This window comes from Phocoena sinus, chromosome 10 (assembly GCF_008692025.1).
Source record: "Phocoena sinus isolate mPhoSin1 chromosome 10, mPhoSin1.pri, whole genome shotgun sequence".
Lineage (NCBI taxonomy): Eukaryota > Metazoa > Chordata > Mammalia > Artiodactyla > Phocoenidae > Phocoena > Phocoena sinus.
Window position 1 is genome coordinate 39,230,116 of NC_045772.1, and position 20,441 is coordinate 39,250,556.

Genomic DNA, 20,441 nt, shown 5'->3' on the forward strand with positions numbered 1-20,441 from the left:
TGTCCTGACAAAATAATTTTTTCATCAAATTATTTTTTCTTGTTGCTGTGTATCCAGCACCATAAACATTTTTAATGTCTATCTGCTCGCATCAAAGCTTATCAGCTAATAAATATTGAATAAATATGGTAGTCCTACTCTGTGAATCTCTCTTAGTAAGTCTTCATAGTTTTATTTCTTTGTACATTTCATGCACACATACACTGCCTGCCCCCCCCACCGAGTCCCCATGTATGTTGGAGATACAGTATATCAATTTAAAGGAGAGGCAGTGTTTGGTGAAATGAAAAGTGCTCTGGGAATCAGAAAATCTGAGCTATTTGACTCTAACACTGACTGTGCTACACCTTTTGATAATTTGTTTCCTCTTTCTGGGCTTTGATTTCTTTATGTGTAAAATGAAGGATTCTTTTTGCCATTGTAAATCAACAGTGGTTATTCATAATTTTAATTGTGGTTCTCTTTATTCCTTTCTGTTCTTTTCATGCTCAACAAAGGGCTTGGATTTCATCTTCATAGAAAAAAATAGCTAAGGTGCATTTATCTTCAGCTGTCCTTAAATATTTGGTACTTAGGTTCTTAAGTCAACTAATGTGGATTATGAAGGCTTCCTCAACCACTCTCAAGGGGTATGACCTTGGGCAAGATGCTTAAATTTTATAATCGTCAGCTTTCTCCTCTGTAGAATGGGAATAATATTTTCTAGGTTTGTTGTGAGGGTTAACTGAGATAACCCACCAAGTATAGTTCCTGGCACATAGGAAATACTCAGTATGTATTAACTTTTGACCATTATCTTTTTTATCTTTTTGGGAAAATGAAAACCCAGCTTTCTTCAGATGTGTAATCCTGTGTTTCCTTTTTAATTCATGCTTCTGAGTTTGAAAAGACAGTAATAATTGTCCTGAATAATTTCCTCTTGTAGACTTGATTAACAACCCGTTGTGTCAGTTGGGATGATTTTAGATGCAAGTAACAGTATCAAACTTAAACTGACGTAAAGAGAAAGGGTACTTGTTGTACAGGATAATACACAGTTTAGAGGAAGGGCATTCAGGTTTATTTATTAAGCTGCTCAGTGCTGTCATCAGGGCTTGGAGTCTTCAGGTGTTTTCTTCTCCTGCCTTTCCCAAATATAGACTTTATTCTTAGCCTTGTCCCCTCCTGGTTACAAGATGATTGCCACAACTCCTGAATTGTGTTTTTACATATGCACATCCAAGAGCAAAATAAAAAGTGGTTGGGGAGTGGAAAGTATCTTCTCCATATTCTGTGACTGTCAAGGAGGGAAACCTTCCTTAGAGAGCCCTCTGACTATAGCAGATTTCCCCTTAAGGAACTTATGTTGGCCTGGGCTTGGTAATTTGCCCATGTCTTTGCTGGGAGAAGCAAGTATCTGGCATATTCAGTTTTTTTAATGCCAGGAAATAAGTGTGAGGAGGATTGGGCAGTCTGCTGCAGGTGTTAATAGTTTCAGTAGAGTAATACAACTTTTCTTCTTTTTGGAAGGTGGGATACGGAATATGTGTTTCATAGGACTTATACAAACAAAAATGACCTATTTTGACCAAGGTTGACTATAGTTTTGCTGATCTAACTACCTTTATATAGGCATTTATGGCATTAATGGCTGTGGTATAACTGAAGTATAATTGACCCTTGAACAACACAGGTTTGAACTGCGTGGTTCCACTTATACATGGATTTTTTTGAACAGTAAATACTTCAGTACTACGTGATCTGCAGTTGGTTGAATCCGCTGTTGTGGAACCAGGAATACTGAGGAACCACGGGTACAGGAGGTCTGCTTATGTGGAGGGCCAACTATAAGTTATTCACAGATTTTTAACTGCAGGGAAAGTCAGCATCCCTGACCCTCATGTTGCTCAAGGGTCAACTATATTTAAATTTATAGTTTTTTTGAACAAAATTAAAATTAAAAGAATGATGACTTTTCCTTTTTTGCTCTTTCTGCCCTCTGAGATTCTTTTTTTTAAATAATGATAATATTTTTATAAAAGACCGTTCAACTCTCGTATATACTGGGCTATTTGTTAGGTGATGATTGCCTAAAACCCTTCTAAATGCATGATTATTTTCACCAGCATTATCTCTTTCAGTAATTAATTTCACTAATGAGTGAGAGAAGTTAATGAAATCCAAAATCCTAGTTTTCTTGGGTCTAGAAAACATATAGCATGGTGGCTTAAGAGGTAGGGTGAAAGATACCTACCAAATCAGAGCATTTATAGGGTAAAGGAAGGCCCTATTAATAATGACGTAGAGACAACAGTTGTAAACCATGGGGTCACTCTGCTAAGTGATGTATTTGGAGTTAAATTTGTTTGCAAATCCTGGTTCTGCCATTCTCTACCTTTGTAGAGAATGTAGATTAATATTATTTATAAAATGGGAATGATCTGGCTTCTTCCTAGCTCTTGTTTCTCATATTGCTTTCTACATTTTTTACTGTCAATATAGACTACATTCAGTTCCCCAGCATTCCCTGCTGGTTCATATCATTGTGTCTTTGCTCATAGTGATTCATTTGCCTCATTTCTTTACTTGACCAGCTACTACCAGACTTTAGCAGTTTGTGTTAGAATCACTTCTTCCAGAAACCCTTCTAATGTTCCTGGCTGATTCATCATCATCTCTAACATATCAGTTGTTTACATGCTTCTTTACCAACTACATTTTGCACAGAATAGTACTAATTGAACCCTATTGAACTGAGAGGTAAAACAAAACAGTGAAGCACAGATAGTTCACTATGAGGATTTGTGGATGATTAGGTAGGATACAGCGAGTTCCAAATTTTTGACCTCTATTGGAGACAGTAGAACAAAGAATGTGAGGTTGCAGTTTAGTTTCTAGACAATTAACAATTTCACATCTGGTCTCTAGCCTAGCAAAAGCCAAGTGAATAGATGAATGATAGTTCTTCATATTCTGGCTCAATTTTCTCACATTTTCACCAAAATAATTACTTTCAACATCTCCCTGCTATGAATAAGGTAGAAGTCTTAGGGAAAACCAAAAATAGAGATTGTTTAATAATGCCCCTTCACCAGAGTGGATTAGAGGAAGAATAAATGAAGTGAGTTTGGGGAGCATAGTGTTAATGGTCAGTATATGCATTGTTTTACTATTTACTGATGGATCAGATATTGAAATGTATGTATTAACATTATTCTCTTCCTTTGGGGTGCTGAACTGACAGTGTTACACTCTGAATCATGTCCCCACAAAATTCATATGTTGAAGGCCTAAGCCCCAGAACCTTGGAATGTGACTGTATAGATGGAGATGATTAAATTAAAATGAGGCCCTTAGGGTGGGCCCTAATCCAATCTTACTGTATCTTTATAAGAGGAAATTTGGACACAAAAAGTGGCACCAGGGTCTTGCACACAGAGAGAAAAGACAACGTAAGGACACTGTTAGAAGGTGGCCATCTGTAAGCCAAGGAGAGAAGCCTCAGAAGAAACCAAACCTGCCAACACCCTGATCTTGGTCTTCCAGCCTCTAGAACTATGAGAAAATAAATTTCTATTGTTTAAGCCACTTTGTCTATGGTATTTTGTTATGGTAATACTAGCAAACTAATATAGGCAGTATAAAATTCTCACTGTCACATCAAGGTATTCTTCCCTAAAAGTTGTAGTTGAATGTCATTGGGCTATGGACTAGAAGTAAAATTGGACATACTAGAACTATGACTTCTGGACATACTAGAATGATTATGGAGCCCAAGAAATTATGTTTTCAATTTATTGTTCCAGTCTATAACGATCGGTTAATTATAACTCTAGCCATTAAGTATAACTGAATTATATATTTAAATTATGTGCAAAACATTGAAAACCAAGTCCTCTGACTTGGCTTTCAATAACCAAGAAATAATAACAAAATAAAGAAATAATAGATAAAAGAATAATGAGATGAAGAAATAATTAGATGAAAACATAGGAGTTTTACGATGGCAGCATTTAAACTTTGTCTTTCTTTTTTATTAGCTGAAATATTTTTGTAAAGGAAACTGCCTCATATCTACTATTTGGTTACCCCTTGTACAAGTTTTATAGGAAAACAGGATATATTCTTTATTCTTTCCCTGCATATACTGATTTTTAAAATAATGAGTTGGTTTACTAGTTACCTTCAAAAAGGACTAATAGATTTTTTTGAGATCTAAATAACTTGAGCACATGCATTTAAACGTACTTGATGTATTTCAATCCATTGCAGTTATTGCCCTTATTGATTAGCAAATTGTACCATCTTTGGTCTACAAGAGTCTCTTCATGTTGGCTTCTGAGACCTTGGGACATGACCAAATAAAGTGATCTTTAAAAGCCTCCTTGCTCTTTAGTAGTATAAAAATGTTCCAGACTCATCTTTTATATTTCCTGCCCTGGGTCTGGAATTGCCATTTCTCTAAGGAAACCTGTTCCTTGTAATGGGTGCTAGAAGTGCTCATTGCTGCTGCATTGATCATTCTTTCAAATTCAAATTCAGCATCAGGGTGTCTTTCTTTAACCTCTTCTATCTTGTATCAATATTTCCTTTCTCCCCTACTTTGTTGCCAAGAACTGTAGAATTAAAATAACACATAATACTAATTTGCTTCATCATATATTACATATACATTAGATTGCTTATAACAGTACCACAATAATAATGATTACTGAAAGCAGTTTGAAGTTTGGGGTTTTGTTTTCGTTTTTTTGGCAGGGGTGAGGGGGGTAACATTTCTTTTTGTCCTTATGGTATCCCACTTGGAATATACCATCAAATTACTGTGTGTACTGAAGTCACTTGGAATAATTCTTTTCTGTGTGGTTATGCCACTAACTAGATATACCATTAAGTTCATTGTTTAAGTTTGTTTTTTGTTTAGTTTAATTTTGTTTTATAATTTACATAAAATACCAGGTTCTAACGGCAGTCCCTACTCTACCACCTTATTTCCTATGGGTAACATTTTAAAATTTTATATTTTATCCCAGTTTGTGTTTTAATATAAGTATTATTCCCTCTTTGCAGATAAATGAAAGACTATCATACACTATTTCTCCAGTTTTCTTTTTTCACTTAACAGTCTATCCTGGAGACCACTATATAGTGGGTTATAGAGCTATTTCTCATTGTTCTCTTCAGGTGTAGTATTTAGTACTCTATTGTGCAGTGTCATTATAGTTTATTCAGCTTGTCCTTCTTGATGGACCAGTGAATGTTATTTATTTGAATGACTGTAACTTTAGCCTTGGCATTGTCTTTATTTTTCATATAAACAAAAATTCCTATGACTTATAAAAAAAATTTTGTATTTGAATAATAAAACTTAAATGATTTGTTTTATTAACACTTTGGTTATTGATGTGGTTATAATCTCTTTTGTCTCTTTTAAATTTTGTCACTACATTTCTTTTTTAGCCTTCTGCCACAGATGTTTAAGGAATGCTTTTATCTTGAGTAGCTTTAGTGTTTGTATTAAACTTTTTCAATAGCAGAGAAAATTAGCCCTATGTTAGGCTAGCATTGTGTAGTTTTATAGTATATAGAATGGAATGTTGATTAATTAGTACATTTAACATATTTTTCTTCACGTTTGGAGTAGTTTTGAAGACATTGCTGAAGATTTCATATCATTATAATATACTGGTAGTGACATTCAGTGACATCTTCATGGTCTTATTTACAGCATGGAAAAAGTTTCATTAGCTTTGTTATTTGATCATTAAAGAATCAGCTATTTAAGGATATAATTTTAAAAAATATTTGTGGTGGCTTATTTATGGCATGGCTTTTCTTTTTCACTATAACCTTTATTTCATAAACATACAACAGAATCCTCAAGATTTCTCTTGGCTTATCCTTTAGAATATATCCAGTATCTAACCGTTTCGCCACCTCTTTCATTTCTCCCTGATCCTGGATACTGTTCTTCACTGAAATTATTGCAGTTGGAATCATTCTAACCATAACCATCCTCTTCCCCCCATCTGTTTTCTGCACAGCAGCCAGAATGATCCTTTTTAAAGTATTGCAAGTGGAATAACATCACATTTTAATTCAAAGCCCTTCACCCTCCAGTGGGTTTATAATGCATTTAGAAACCAGAGTTCTGGTGGCCTACAGGCTGTGGTTTGACCCTCTGTTACCTCTCTGATGTCATTTTCTCCACATTCTCCAGGCTCTCTTTGTTAGCCAAACTGGTCCCCTTGCTGAGCCTTTAAACAAACTAAGCATCTTGCTTCATAGTCTGCACCTGCTGATTCCTCTGCCTGGAATTCAATAATGGTGTTATTTTTGGTAAAAGAATCAGAAATTCCTACCAATTTAAGAACTATATAAATTGCACCACCATGCCTATGAGAAATGTTACAATATTCCTAATATCAAGCTCAGAAATGAGACAACTCTATTTCAATCTTAACTCTGCTAGTTAATTGCTATTAACTTTAGACAAATTACCAGCTTCTCTGAACCTCTGTTTCCTCATCTTTAAAATAGGAATGTTAACGCTTATCCCTATTCTATAAGATTATTGTGAAGATTAGATGAGATAGTGTTTATAAGACACTTGGCACAATCTATGGCATATATTTAGTTATCAGTAAAGTTAGCTGAATTAGTTGTTGTTATTCATAATTCTATCTTTGGTCACCACTTTTAGTGAAAAATAGCTAAGCTCTTGGTTCTCCTGGATTATTTAATAAAGAAAACTATCATCTGATCATTTGGTCTTAGAGCAGACCTAGCTAGATGAGAGGAGCAGGAGAGAGTGAAGTAGTCATTTGTCCTATTTACTTTGATATGTGTGTATTTGAGCACCAAGAAGAGTTGGCAAATCCATGCATTTCAGTTATTTACATATTTCTTGTCAAGAATGATACATAGTTAGTGTAAAGCAGACTATGTATTTTGGTTTTTTTGTTTTGGTTTGTTTTTTTTTTTTTTTTGCAGTACGCGGGCCTCTCACTGTTGTGGCCTCTCCCGTTGCGGAGCACAGGCTCCGGACGCACAGGCTTAGTGGCCATGGCTCACGGGCCCAGCCGCTCCGCGGCATGTGGGATCTTCCCAGACCAGGGCACAAACCCGTGTCCCCTGCATCGGCAGGTGGACTCTCAACCACTGCGCCACCAGGGAAGCCTCCTGGAGTCGTCGTTTTTTGAGGAGAGGAGTGTTAGTGGTATATGGAGAGAGTAACTGATAAGACAGGATGAGGGAACTGAGACTACAGCACAGAGGAATTTGTATGCCTTGCTAACTGACCTTTAGTGATGATGCGTTTTTAGGAACATGATGATCCTTCTCTGTATTTTAATAAGACAATTCTTGACTGATTAGGGAGTTTGAACAGATTAGGGATTAGGGAGTTAGAGACAGGGCAGTGGCAGTGAGCTTGGAAGTGGGGCAGATCTGAAAGAAATTTGGAAAATAAAATTAATAAGGCTTGGTGTGATTCACTGGATCTAGATAGTAAGGTGGGAGGAAAAATCAAAGGTAGTTATAATGCTGATAATAGCTAGCATTTATTGAGTGCTTACTGTGTGCCAGTCACTGCTCTAAGTCCTTTAATATACATAATTTTGGTCATCCTAACAATTACATGAAAATATATTGCTGCCACCACCCCACAGGCCCAGAAGCACAATTCCAAACCCTCAAAACTCTGAAAAATGACAAAATAAATTGTAAGTTTGGTGTAGGCTCATTTGGCAACTCACCATGACTTGAACTGATACAAGGCTATTATAGTCTTTGTTTCTCCCCCACTTAACTTATTTTTTGCAAAAATATTAACATGTTTGGTTATGGAGTACTGCCTCAGACGCAATAAGGGTGTTGTGTAATCTACAATATTGTATTTCTAAAATATGAAAAGTTTTGAGGGCTTCCCTGGAGGCGCAGTGGTTAGTAATCCACCTGCTGGTGCAGGGGACACAGGTTCGAGCCCTGGTCTGGGAAGATCCCACATGCCATGGAGCAACTAAGTCCATGAACCACAACTACTGAGCCTGCGCTCTAGAGCCCGTGTGCCACAACTACTGAAGCCAACGTGCCTAGAGCCTGTGCTCCGCAACAAGAGAAGCCACTGCAGTGAGAAGCCCATGCACTGCAATGAAGAGTAGCCCCTGCCCACCGCAACTAGAGAAAGCCCGCACACAGCAACTAAGACCCAATGCAGCAATAAATAAATAAATAAATATTTACTTATTTCTTTATTTATCTTAAAAAAAGAAAAGTTTTGAAATTTGGGTTTGGATGAGTGATGGTTGGCCCATATTATAATTCTTATTTTATAGGTGAGGAAACTGAGTCATAGAGAGAAATCACACGATAATTGGCAGAGCTAGGATTTGAACCTAGACAGTCTAACTTGTCAAGTCTGCACTTTAAGACACTACACCATTCTGCCTCCCTTTCTAGCCTTTGTAATTGAGAAAATGATGCCCTTTAACTTTAGTATTAAGGAATTAAAGAGCAAGATTGAGGGAAGCAGAGGAAATTCGAGTGTAGTGGAATGTGAATTTAAATAAGCCTAGATTGAGATGCCAATTAAAAAGGTGCAGTAGGAAGCCATGACTTCTTTGGGTATGTTTATAATGTGTAAACTGAATTTCATCAAATCTAAGATGCCATCGTCATAACACATTGTCATTATTTTATGTACCAATTTAAAAGGTTAAAAAAAAAACCTGTAATACAGTGTGTGTGGTTTTTTGTTTTTAAGCACCTTGGGGTTTTTTTTCCCCACACACACAGTATCATTCTTTATCTAATTGTAGTGTCAAGGATGCAGCATTGCTTAAGAATGTTTTATTGTTGCCTTTGGGGTTTTCTTCTAAGCCACTGATAGCATTCTGCAAGTGTTGTTGGTGATGCTTTCTTGATCTTACTACAAGGTATCAGCAAAAAGTTTCAGACACCATCCAGGAAGACATTTTAAGTAACAGTTAAGCTCAGTAAATAAGGTATCAAAGGTATGAACGCACATAAATCAGTTGAAGTTGAAAACAATATGAATAGCTGTGACTGGGGTTACATGAAGACAGATGATGACAACCATATCGTGGCCATTGTCCATTGCTGAGACATCATTGATTGTAAGGTCAATAGATTGTAGAAGATTTCAGCAATATTAAATTTGGGGAAAATGTATATCTTAGAATTATTACACAATGAGTAGGACTTTTGCCTCTGGGAATTGGGAGATACAGTAATAAAGTAAGACAGTAGTGCATGTAATTGATTTTAATAAATAAATATGCATTTTCAGGAGTTAGTGCATGGTCAAAGAAGTATAGTCACTGCTCTGGGGAATAATTAAGAGAAATAAGGAATGCTGAAGACAGAACCTACAGAATTTCCTGTATTTAAAGGTGGTTTTGCAAAGAGAAGAGAGGAATTTAAATCCTTCTGCACATTTTGAATTTGTTTTTGTGTTTTGTTTTGTTTTGACAATCCGGGTGCCTAGATAACTGGAAAATAGAGCCCACTTTCACAGATAGATTCATTTCTCTCACACACAACACAATAGCCTGGTCTTTGCTATCGGCATAATTAATTGTATCTGTAGCATAATTGTGAAACCACAATGTCAGAAATTTAGCACAGTATTTGGCAAGGTACATTAGTCCATGTTAACTGGACTAGTAACAGGGTTTATATATAAAAATAATACTTCTACCTGTGGGATTTTGACAAAATGAAATTTTTTAAAAGGTTAAAATTGGTAATGTTATAAACATTACAATTTCCTGACAATTAAAAATGAGAATTTCTGCTTCTTGGAAAATAGAATAGATACGTTTTTCCTGTTTTTCCTCCTGCTGAATACAACTAAAAACCCTGAACATGATATATAAAATATACAAAGACTCTATAAGATAGATAGAAGACAGAATAGCTACGGATCTCAGGATCCAAAGAATGACAGGAGTAAGTTTCTGGCTTTTCTCTTTGCCTCAGATATACCACACTTGGAACTGAGGAAGCTGATAACCCAGAAGCACCAATGGCCCCACACTGCCCCCCCAAAAAAGCCCCAACAAAACCCTAACCTCTTTAGCCAAATACTAGGAGAGGGGCACCCTAAAACCTTAAAAAAAAAAAAAAAATACTACTCCAGCCAAACACTGCAGAAAAAAACCTTGGTCCCACCCATACCCTCACTAGCAAAGGCCAGGTAGGGAGCGTAGACTTCCAACATTACCAGGCTATCATGAGGTATCCTAGCACCTCTGCTGTCATGATGTCAGATTAGGCCAGATACAGAACCTGCCGAGATTTTAATCCCCATCAGATAGTTAACTAGCCCTACCCTAACTGGCACTGGAGACCACGTGGGAAGCCTGGACTTACACCCCCACCTGGCAGTAAAAAGGAGCTCCTACTCCTCCCCACTGGGGTGGAGTCAGAAGAAGCCTGGTAGAGAGTAAATACTTTCACCACCACCCATCAGTAAAGAGGCCTAACTCTTTCTCCCCTTATGATGTCAGTGGAGGCCACATAGGGTGTAGTAGTGAGGCACCCATAGCCTCCTTAGCCAGGGAGGTATCAGTGAAGACTTGGTGAGGAGTCAGAAGTAACAAGGAGCTGTTCCATCGCTAGTGTCAGTGGTGGCTGAGTGGGGAACCTGAACTTCTACCCCTACCTTGTAATAATGAGATGGCATCTCCCCATCTTTTCTGCTAGAGGAGGGCCAAATATAGTCAGCTAACATAGAAGATTTAAGCACAATCTAGAGTCTCATAATATAATGCCCAGAGTGTTCCAGTTTCAATTGAAAAACAGTTGTCATACCAAGGAACATCTCAAATTGAATGAAAAAGACAATAGGGGGCTTCCCTGGTGGTGCAGTGGTTGAGAGTCTGCCTGCCGATGCAGGGGACATGGGTTCGTGCCCTGGTCCGGGAGAATCCCACATGCCGCGGAGCGGCTGGGCCTGTGAGCCATGGCCGCTGAGCCTGCGTGTCCAGATCCTGTGCTCCGCAACGGGAGAGGCCACAACAGTGAGAGGCCCGCATACTGAAAAAAAAAAAAAAAAAAAAAAGACAATAGGGACCAGCATTAAGATTACAGAGATATTAATCTTAAAATTATTTGACAGAGATTATAGAGTGGCTATCACAGAAATGCTTCAACAACCAATTACAAGTATGCTTCAAACAAATGAAAAAAAGTCTCAGCCAAACAAAGTCTGCAAAGAAATAGAAGATATGAAGGGGAACCAAATGGGAATTTTGGAACTGAAAAATCCAGTAACCAAAATAAATAGCAGATAGACTCAGCAGCAGAATGGAGGGGATAGAAGAAAGAATTGGTGAACTGAAAAACAAAACAACAGAAATTACCAAATCTGGGCAACAGAGAGAAAATAGACTAAAATAAAATGAACAGAGCCTCAGGGGCCTGTGGGAGTATACCAGAGAGCTAACATTTTTGCCATTGGAGTCCCAGAAGAAGAGAAAGAGGGCATGGCTGGAAAAGTATTTAAAGAAATAATAAATGATGGCTAAAAACTTACTCAAACTTGGCAAAAGATATAAACCTATAGATTCAAGAAGTTTAGCAGATTCCAAACAGGATAAACCAAAGCAGTTCTGAAAACAAAAGACAAAGTAAAAATCTTGAAGGCAATGAGAAAGGAAATACTATAACATTGGGGCAGGGGGCGTTGCATTAAAGCAGACTTCTCATCAGAAACATGGAGACCAGAAGGAAGTGGCACAACATTTGTCAGGTGCTGAAGGAAAGAACTGTTATTTTAAAGAAAACTTTCAAAAGTTCCAGGTCAGAACTTTTGTTTGGATTCTTACTGTTATAGTTACTTTCAACTGTTTTTTATTGTGATGTAGAACTTCAAATATGAAATAGGAAAGTGCATTCCCACTAAAGATGCATAAGGTTATTTACACTGATTTTATGTTGCTCAGAGGCTTCCAAAAGAAAATAGCATTTATTTATTTATTTTAATATATATTTTAATATATTTAATTAATTTATTTATTTTTGGCTGCGTTGGGTCTTTGTTGCTGCATGTGGGCTTTCTCTAGTTGTGGCGAGTGGGGCTACTCTTTGTTGCAGTACGCAAGCTTCTCATTGCGGTGGCTTCTCGTTGCGGAGCACGGGCTGTGTAGGCGTGTGGGCTTCAGTAGTTATGGCATGCAGGCTAAGTAGTTGTGGCTCATGGGCTCTAGGGTACAGGCTCAGTAGTTGTGGCACACGGGCTTAGTTGCACCGCGGCATGTGGGATATTCCTGGGCCAGGGATCAAACCTGTGTCCCCTGCATTGGCAGGCAGATTCTTAACCACTGTGCCACCAAGGAAGTCTGCATTTATTTTTGAAGTTAATAGTACAATGTTCTCTTACCCATCTTTGAAAAGTTCAGGTAGCTTAGTTTTCATAATTTCTGTCTCATTGGATGGCTTTGAGTAATTCATTTGAATTTTCAAGAAACAACTATTTCAGTGGTTTTCTGACTTTGTGGGGGTTTTTTTTATTGTGGTAAAAACATAATATTAAATATATCATCTTGGCCATTTTAAAGTGTATGGTTTAATAGTGTTAAGCATATTCACATTGTTTTGCGGCAGATCTCTAGGATTTTTCATCTTGTGCTACTAAAACTACCTGGTAAACACTAATTTCCCCTCCCCACTCCCCTAGCCCTTAGTAACCACCTTTCTATTTGCTGTTTTTATGATTTTGACAACTTCAGACACTTCATATGAGTGGAATCATATAGCATTTGGCCTTTTGTGACTGGCTTATTTTGCTTGCCATAATGGCCTTGAGATTCACCTGTATGCCAGAACTTCTTTTTTAAGGCTGCACTGACGTTTCGAATTTTAAAAATTCATGTACTGAATACATGAAAAATCCATGTATTGGTTAAAACAACTTCTTGATACTAGTTTTTCTACAGTAAATAAAACAATGTACATTAAGTTTGAACACTAAATATATTCAACTCTTGCTGATGAAATTTCTTTGTCTCTTTGATTACTATGTTCTCATTAGCTTCTAATTTAAAGACAAGGGCTTTAATTAACACATCAAATTTTTAAAATGAACTATTTCTCCTTCTCAATCTCTTCTGTGGTTTGGCTTTTGACAAAACTCAGAATCCAAGATAATTATGAGACTGTCAAATTTGTCTGCTGAATTCAGTTAACATTGAATCATTCTAATCCAGATAGAATCCTGTCCATCTAATATACCACATCCAAGTTGCACCCGATAATTTGGTTAACAAGTTTTACACCTTTTATTAGATTTTTAAATTCACACATATGCAAATAATTTTGTAGAAATCCATTTGGATCATGTCTTGAATTTGAGGTTTATTAATTATCCAAAATTATTTATTGACTCCAAGCTGTAGGTTATTATAAATCTCAGTAAACCTAGCAGTTTACCATTTTTCACTTAAGTAATTTATAACGATTTTCATCATTCAATAGGTGGCATCTCCTATGTTGACCTCTTTTGTATTGCTTAAGGACATCATTAACCATTGTTAAGCAAATAAAAGCCTGCCCCCCCCCTTTTTTTTTTAAACCCTGAAGCATTCAAAAAAGTTGCCCATCTGAAAAACAGCCTAATATTCTGACTTTCAGTTTGGGACTCCTGTGTGAAATCGTCATAGTTTCCCCCCCTCCCAAGAAATCTTACAGTAAATATAGTGTATTTTTCCTAATCAGCAGTCCCTTGAGCTGCTTTTAATACCCCAGCCGTTTTTGTTCTGAAGGAAATCTGACCATCTGTTTTCAGTATCTCCAAGGGTCCCACAAAGTGAGTTTCTGGTATTCCAGATAGCCTGTATTTTGTTTCACATTATCTTAAATATTGCTTTCTAAGTGTGATGATTTTGCATGATGTGATAACAGATAGAATTTAATTTTATTTTTAGACATTAACTCATTTAAACATAACACAGCCCTGTAAGTTACCTATAAGCTAGGTTTCAAATGTTTTAAGTTGATGAATATCACACAGCTGTCAAGAAACAGAGATGGGAACCAAACCCAAAGTCCGCAGAATTTAAATGTTTATGCTTTTTTTCACCCAACCAATCTTTGAATGGCTTTTTGAGATTATTCATGGTAAATAAGAATTAATGCCATGGGGTTTTATTTATTTATTTTATTTATATTTGCAAATAATAGTTCTTGAGTCATGGAGAGGTTTGTGAATTGTATGCATACATATTTATACCTAAACTTTTGGCTCAGGGATTGCTCCAGGCCCTACTTCCTGCCAGCAGTTTTCGGAACTTTACTCTTGTTAGTTTCTCTTAACATCCTTCCTGTTTATATAAATTTTGGATTGTCTCATTTTGGCTTTGACCTGTTATTTCCTTGAGACTGTGCTTCCTTCTGCTAGCACTGCAGCCACTCTGAGGTCTTCGTTTTATTCTGTCTTTACATCCTGTGAATGATTTCTAATACCTAAGCAAAATATACGTGGTTTTATGTAAATATCTCTGATTGTTTGAGATTTTGCCTAGCAGAATACCTACATATTCCCTGGAGCATAGCACAGGTTCTACTCCAATAATATCTTATTTTTTTTTGGCTCCAGATTCATTTATTTATTTATTTGTAGTATATAAATGTTCTTCATTAGTTTTATATTACATTTTTTAAAACTGTGAAACAGAAAAAGTTTCTTCAATTCAAATATGACTTCTGTTTGTAGAAGTCCCCGTGAAGATCATAAAAATTGTTTTGCACAAGGAGAAATGTTTATAACATATTATTAATTGTAAAAATACCAGGCTACAAAATGGCACGGTAGCGATTTTTGTGGTCTAATATACATACACAAAATAAACTTGCTGCAGAAAACTAGGATAACAAAAAAATCCTCCCCCCAACGAAAACCCCAACTAATACAAATCCCTCCTAATGTGGGACTTCCCTGGTGGTCCAGTGGTTAAGACTTTACAATTCCACTGCAGGTGACGCTGGTTTGATCCCTGGTCTGGGAACTGAGATCCTACATGCCGCACAGTGCGGCTAAAAAATAAAATTAAAAAAGCAAATTCCTCCTAATGCTACCTCTGTTAACTTTATAGTGTATATTCTTCCCTTTTTCTATCCTTCTCTTTCTATGTGTGTGTGTCTTGTAAAAGTTACATCTCCACACAGATATCAATAGCTAGTCGGTAAAGTCCTTCTTAAAGCAAAAGATTGACAGACCTGACTTCATACAACCTTTAAATTTCATTCAAATACAAAATGCTGTAAGAAAAGGTTTGCTTTTTTTTTTTAATGTGGTGACAATATGGAAAAAATATTTGCAGCACATCTATTTGTCAGAAGGAGGGAATAACTTATTTTTTTGTGTATCTTTTATTAGTACCACCGTCCATCTATCACAGACAAGTCAAGAACTTCAGTGTATCATAGACACCTTCCTCACCCTCGCTTCTCATATCCAGCTGATCTCTAGTATCTCCTAGATATCTCTGGAATTTATCCATTTCCTCCATCAAATTCAAGCTTCCAACATAATTTTTGTCTACTGCTGCAGTAGCTCATTAGCTGGTCTGACTACTTTCATTCTTTCTCCATTCTCATTTATTTTCCATACTTCACAAAAGTGATCTCTTTGAAACACATAGTTGATCATTTACAGATCTTACAACATAAACATTCACTGACTTTGGGGTGTACCTGACATATAGAGATTGATTCTTTCATTTACTCTCAGGTGAATGAACCAAACCCTTGTCTAGCCATACACACTTCCTGTCACAGGTTTTGGGTGCCTTTTGTTCTCTTTCCTGGAACATACTCTCCTTCCATTGTGTTTGCTAGTACCTATATATTGTTCAGAGAATCCTTTTCTGACCTTACTAAATCAAATTATTCTGTTATTCACTTGTAGACATAACTCACTGTTATAAGACATCAAAGTTTTACATGTATTTAGGGAATTAATCTAGCTCTCTTTCTAGATTATAAGATCTTTGAGAGGAAGATCTGCATTTGTTTTTGCTTACTATTATATGCCTGACATGTAACATAGTGGTAGATACATAGTAGACACCTGTCTCAGTCAGCTTTGGCTGCTGTAAGAAAATGCCATAAACTGGGATGCTTAAACAACAGACATTTGTTTCTCACAGTTCTGGAGACTAGACAGTTCAAGATCAAGGTGCTGGCTAATTCTGTGTCTGGTGAGGGCTCTTTTCCTGACTTGCAGATGGCTGCCATCTTGCTGTGCCCTCCATGCAGAGAGACAGTGAGCTCTGTTCTCTTCCTCTTTAAAAACATTAATCCCATCATGGGTTCTCCAACCTCTACCTCATCTATACCTAATTACCTCCCCAAAACCCTACCTCCTAATAGCATCATATTGGTGGTTTGGGGTTTCAACATGAATTTTGGAGGAGCACAAAACCATTCAATCTGTAACAACACCCCATAAGTATTTGTTGAGTTAAGGCACACATTAAAAATACAAGCAAAAGAAGTAAATAAGAAGTTCACAAAAGGAGAAAATACAAATGCTAGTGAACATATCCAGATTTTTTTTCAAACTCATGTGTAATCAGGAAAGAAAACAATGATAAGATGCTTTATTCTCATCACGTTGAGAAAAATTTTAAAGATTGATAATGTCAAATGTCCATTTAAGAACACATCCATTAGGAGGGTGGCATTAAATAAAAGTATGATCCAGCCATATTGTGGAATATTTTTCAGCTATTAGAAGGCAAGTGTTGCACTCCAGTACATTTAAAGTAATCCCGTTAATTTTTGTTTTACAAAAAGAACCTCAAAAGTGACTGTATATATTTCTTTATAGACACACATATAAATTCATAGCAAAGGTACCAGAAAGATATTTGCCATGCTGTTGATAGTGTTTATCTCTGGGGAGGGAACATGATAACAGAAGGAGAGATATAAGGGAGTTTTTTCTTTTTTTCTTCTTTTTTTAAAACTCTGAGGGCTTTTTGTCCTTCACTGTTTTGATAATGCGAATATTGTCATGTAGCCTGTAAAAATATATATATACAAATAAGAGTTAGATTGATTAGGAACATCGGAAAAAAGGGAGCCATTCTTTATATATAGAAAAGTAAAATCAGGGATGCCAAAAGAACATGGCTTAATCTGGAACTACAAACAGTTCCATATTGTTGGAGTCTAAAGTGTGGTACAAGAAGGAAGAGGAATGAGGCTGAAAAGAAGACAAAACCAGATCAGTAAGGGCCATGTAGGTATGTTTTCTCCTAGCATGGACAATCATTCAAAGAATTTTAAGTTGGAAATTGACTCTGGTTGTGTTAAATAGGTGATTCTGGGAGATGTGCCGTTGGCATAGTGAAAGAGATTAGCAACCATTTTGTATCTGGATCCCTTTGTCAGGTCTGATGAAGCCTGTGAATATGTTCTTAGTATTGTGTTTTGGATGCATAAAATAAAATATTGAGTAAAAAGTATGTATGTGCTTCTTAGTAAACACATTAAATAAAAAGACTCAGTAGTTGGTCTAATAATTACCTTAATTTCAAAATAGTGATGAACATACACAGTATTTTAATATATCTGTATCAGCTGACCTGAATTATGCCCATGAGCCCAAAGTTAAGAACTATGCTTATGGCATGAGACTGGGAGCATGAAGTTCAGTTAGGAAACTAGTCAATATGGAGATAATGAAAAATCTTAATGGAGACAGTCTGAAATAATCCTGTGAAAGACTTTGTAATTATTTTAAAATAACATTTTTGTTTTAGTTAATGTGTATACATTATAGAAAAATTTTAGGAAATATAAAATTTTAAAAAGGAAAGAAAACATGCTTTATGGTAGTTTCTTAAAACTTAAATAATACCTATGCTATCCTTGGTTTTTATTGCTGCTCTTGCATAGGAGCTTGCCTCATTAGCTATGCATTCAGTCTATTTTGATGATACCGTCATTGCTTAATTCTCTTCCTCTAATTTTACAGGTTTTTGATTGGTCAGGGAGCACATGTAGGAGCTGTCTCAACAGTGAAGGAGGACACACCTTTAGATATAGCTGAGGAGGAGGCAATGGAAGAGCTACTTCAAAATGAAGTTAATCGGCAAGGTAATGTAACCAACCTAGATGTAAAATATGTTTAAAACTGTTTTGTAAAGAACATGATACTTGACTTTTTCAGTAAATGATTGTTGACATTGAAGGGCAATCTTAATTTGAGTGGAAAAAAAATCAGTTTACCTAACAGTATGTGAAGTAAGGTTCTACTTGAAAAAATATATGATTCTTAACTCTACGTCTTTTTAATGTTTTTAAAGTTGAAAGAAGTATCATGAGTGGTAGGGTAAGGCATAAAATTATCTGTCAGTAAAAGCTTTGGAGAGAAGTAAAACAGGCAAAGGGGATAAGGAAGTGTATGGGGTGAATGAGACACATTACAAATTTAAAGAGTGGTCAAGAAGTTGTCACTGATAAGGTGGTATTTAAGCTAAGGTCTTACTGGGGTGATGGAATAAATCATGTAGGTCTGGGGAAAGAACATTGCAAACAGAGGAACCAATGAATTCAAGGATGGGAGGGTGCCTGGTGTTTTCAGAGAAGCAGCGAGTGTGATCAGTATGACTGAAGCAGGCAGAACAAGGAAGAGGCTGGAAGGAGATGAGGTCAGAGAAGTAGCAGTGGACCATATCACATAGGGCCTTGTGGTCTATTGGAAGGATTTTAGCTTTTAATTTGAGTGAAACAGTGAGCTAGTGGAGGGATTGAGATAGAGGAGTGACATGATCTGACTTGCTTTAGAAAGGATCTCTGGGGCTATTGTGTTGAGAATAGATTATAGGAAGGTGAGGGCAGAAGTAGGAGAATGGCAAGGGCAGGAGCAGGGTGGTAGTAGACAAAGTGATGAGAAAAGATTGGATTTTAGATATATTTTGAAGGTTTGGCCAAGAAGATTATAGAGTGATTAAAACTACAGTGTGTAAGAAAGAAGAAGGCAGGGAAGATTCTAAGATTTTTGGTTTGAGCCACTAGATGGGTGAAGTTTTTATGAGAGGTGTGAATGTTGTGGGAAAAGTAAGTTTTGTAGGGAGAGTTCAGGGGTTCATTTTTCAGATATGTTAAGTTTGTTTTGCCTATTAGGTATCCAAGCAGTTGAATATGTCAATAGAGAGAGATACAAGCTGGAGATATAAATTTGGGAGATGTCAATTTATAGATGAGGAATGATTGCTTATGGGTAGAATTTCTTTCAGGAGTAATGAGTGTTCTAAAACTGTTTGTGATGGTGGTTGCACAGCTCTGCGAATTTACTAAAACCACTGAATTGTATACTTTAAATAATATGTGAATTATATCTCAATAAATATAAACCTGTATAATACCGCAATTCCTCTTCTAGGCATATAACCAAAGAATTAAAAGCAAGGTTTCAAAGAGATTTTTGTACACCCATGTTTGTAGCATTATTCACAATAACTAAAAGATGGAAGAAAACCAAGTGTTCATCAATGGATGAATGAATAAACAAAATGTAGTATATACTTACAGAAAATGCTGCTCAGCATTAAGAAGGAAATTCTGACATATGCTACAGCCTGGATGAACCTTGAGAACATTATGCTATGTGAAGTAAGCCAGTCACAAAAAGGCAAATACTATATGATTGCACTTACCATAAGGTACCTCAAGTACTCAAAATCATAGAGAAAGTGGAATGATGGTTGTCAGGAGCTAGGAGGAAGTGGGAATGGGGACTTGTTTAATTAGCATAGCATTTCAGTTTTGCAAAATGATAAGAGTTCTAGATATTGATTGAGCAACAGTGTAAATGTACTTAACACTACTGAACTGTCTACTTAAAATGGTTATTAAGATAGTAAATTTTGTTATGCATATTTTACTACAACTTAAAAAAACTAATATATATATATATATAATATACAACTTTAAAAAACATATATATATATACACACACATATATAAATTACTGTGTGATTTCCACTATATTATGTCTAGGCAGTGATTAAATGGGTATTATCAGAAGAGAACTGTGTTTTCCTTAGGTATGGGATATTGGTTCAGAAGGTTGACTCCAGCTAAAATGTGGTTCATCAGGAAATAAAAGCAGAGAAATAGAAGCTAAGTCAGTTCCTTGAAAAGAGATTTTTATTCCTTGGGATTAGGAAAATTCATGACTACCTGGTTGTTAAAAAAAAAATCTTAGGCACTGAAACTGAAGAAGTATTTAAATGCCTAAATAGAGTTGAGACATTGTAACAAGTGGCTGAAGGTACCTGGAGCTCAGGAGAAACAAGGCACACATTAGGAAAGTAGTCATAACTGGAACTTGGATAGATACACAGAAGAGCTTTTAACAGCTGTGTCCTAAGCAAGCAATTTTGGAGTAATGGGATCTTCAAGACTTGAAGAAGCTGGAAGAATGG

At 36.4% G+C, this 20,441-nt stretch overlaps 1 protein-coding gene across 1 annotated transcript in view; it reads left to right on the plus strand.

Annotated features, from left to right (window-relative positions):
• The window catches only part of PPP1R12A (protein phosphatase 1 regulatory subunit 12A), a 160,535-nt gene that overhangs the window by 69,461 nt on the left and 70,633 nt on the right, over nucleotides 1–20,441 (plus strand). The window contains 1 exon segment of the mRNA XM_032645243.1: nucleotides 17,987–18,108. Coding sequence (XP_032501134.1) covers nucleotides 17,987–18,108 — 122 coding nt within the window.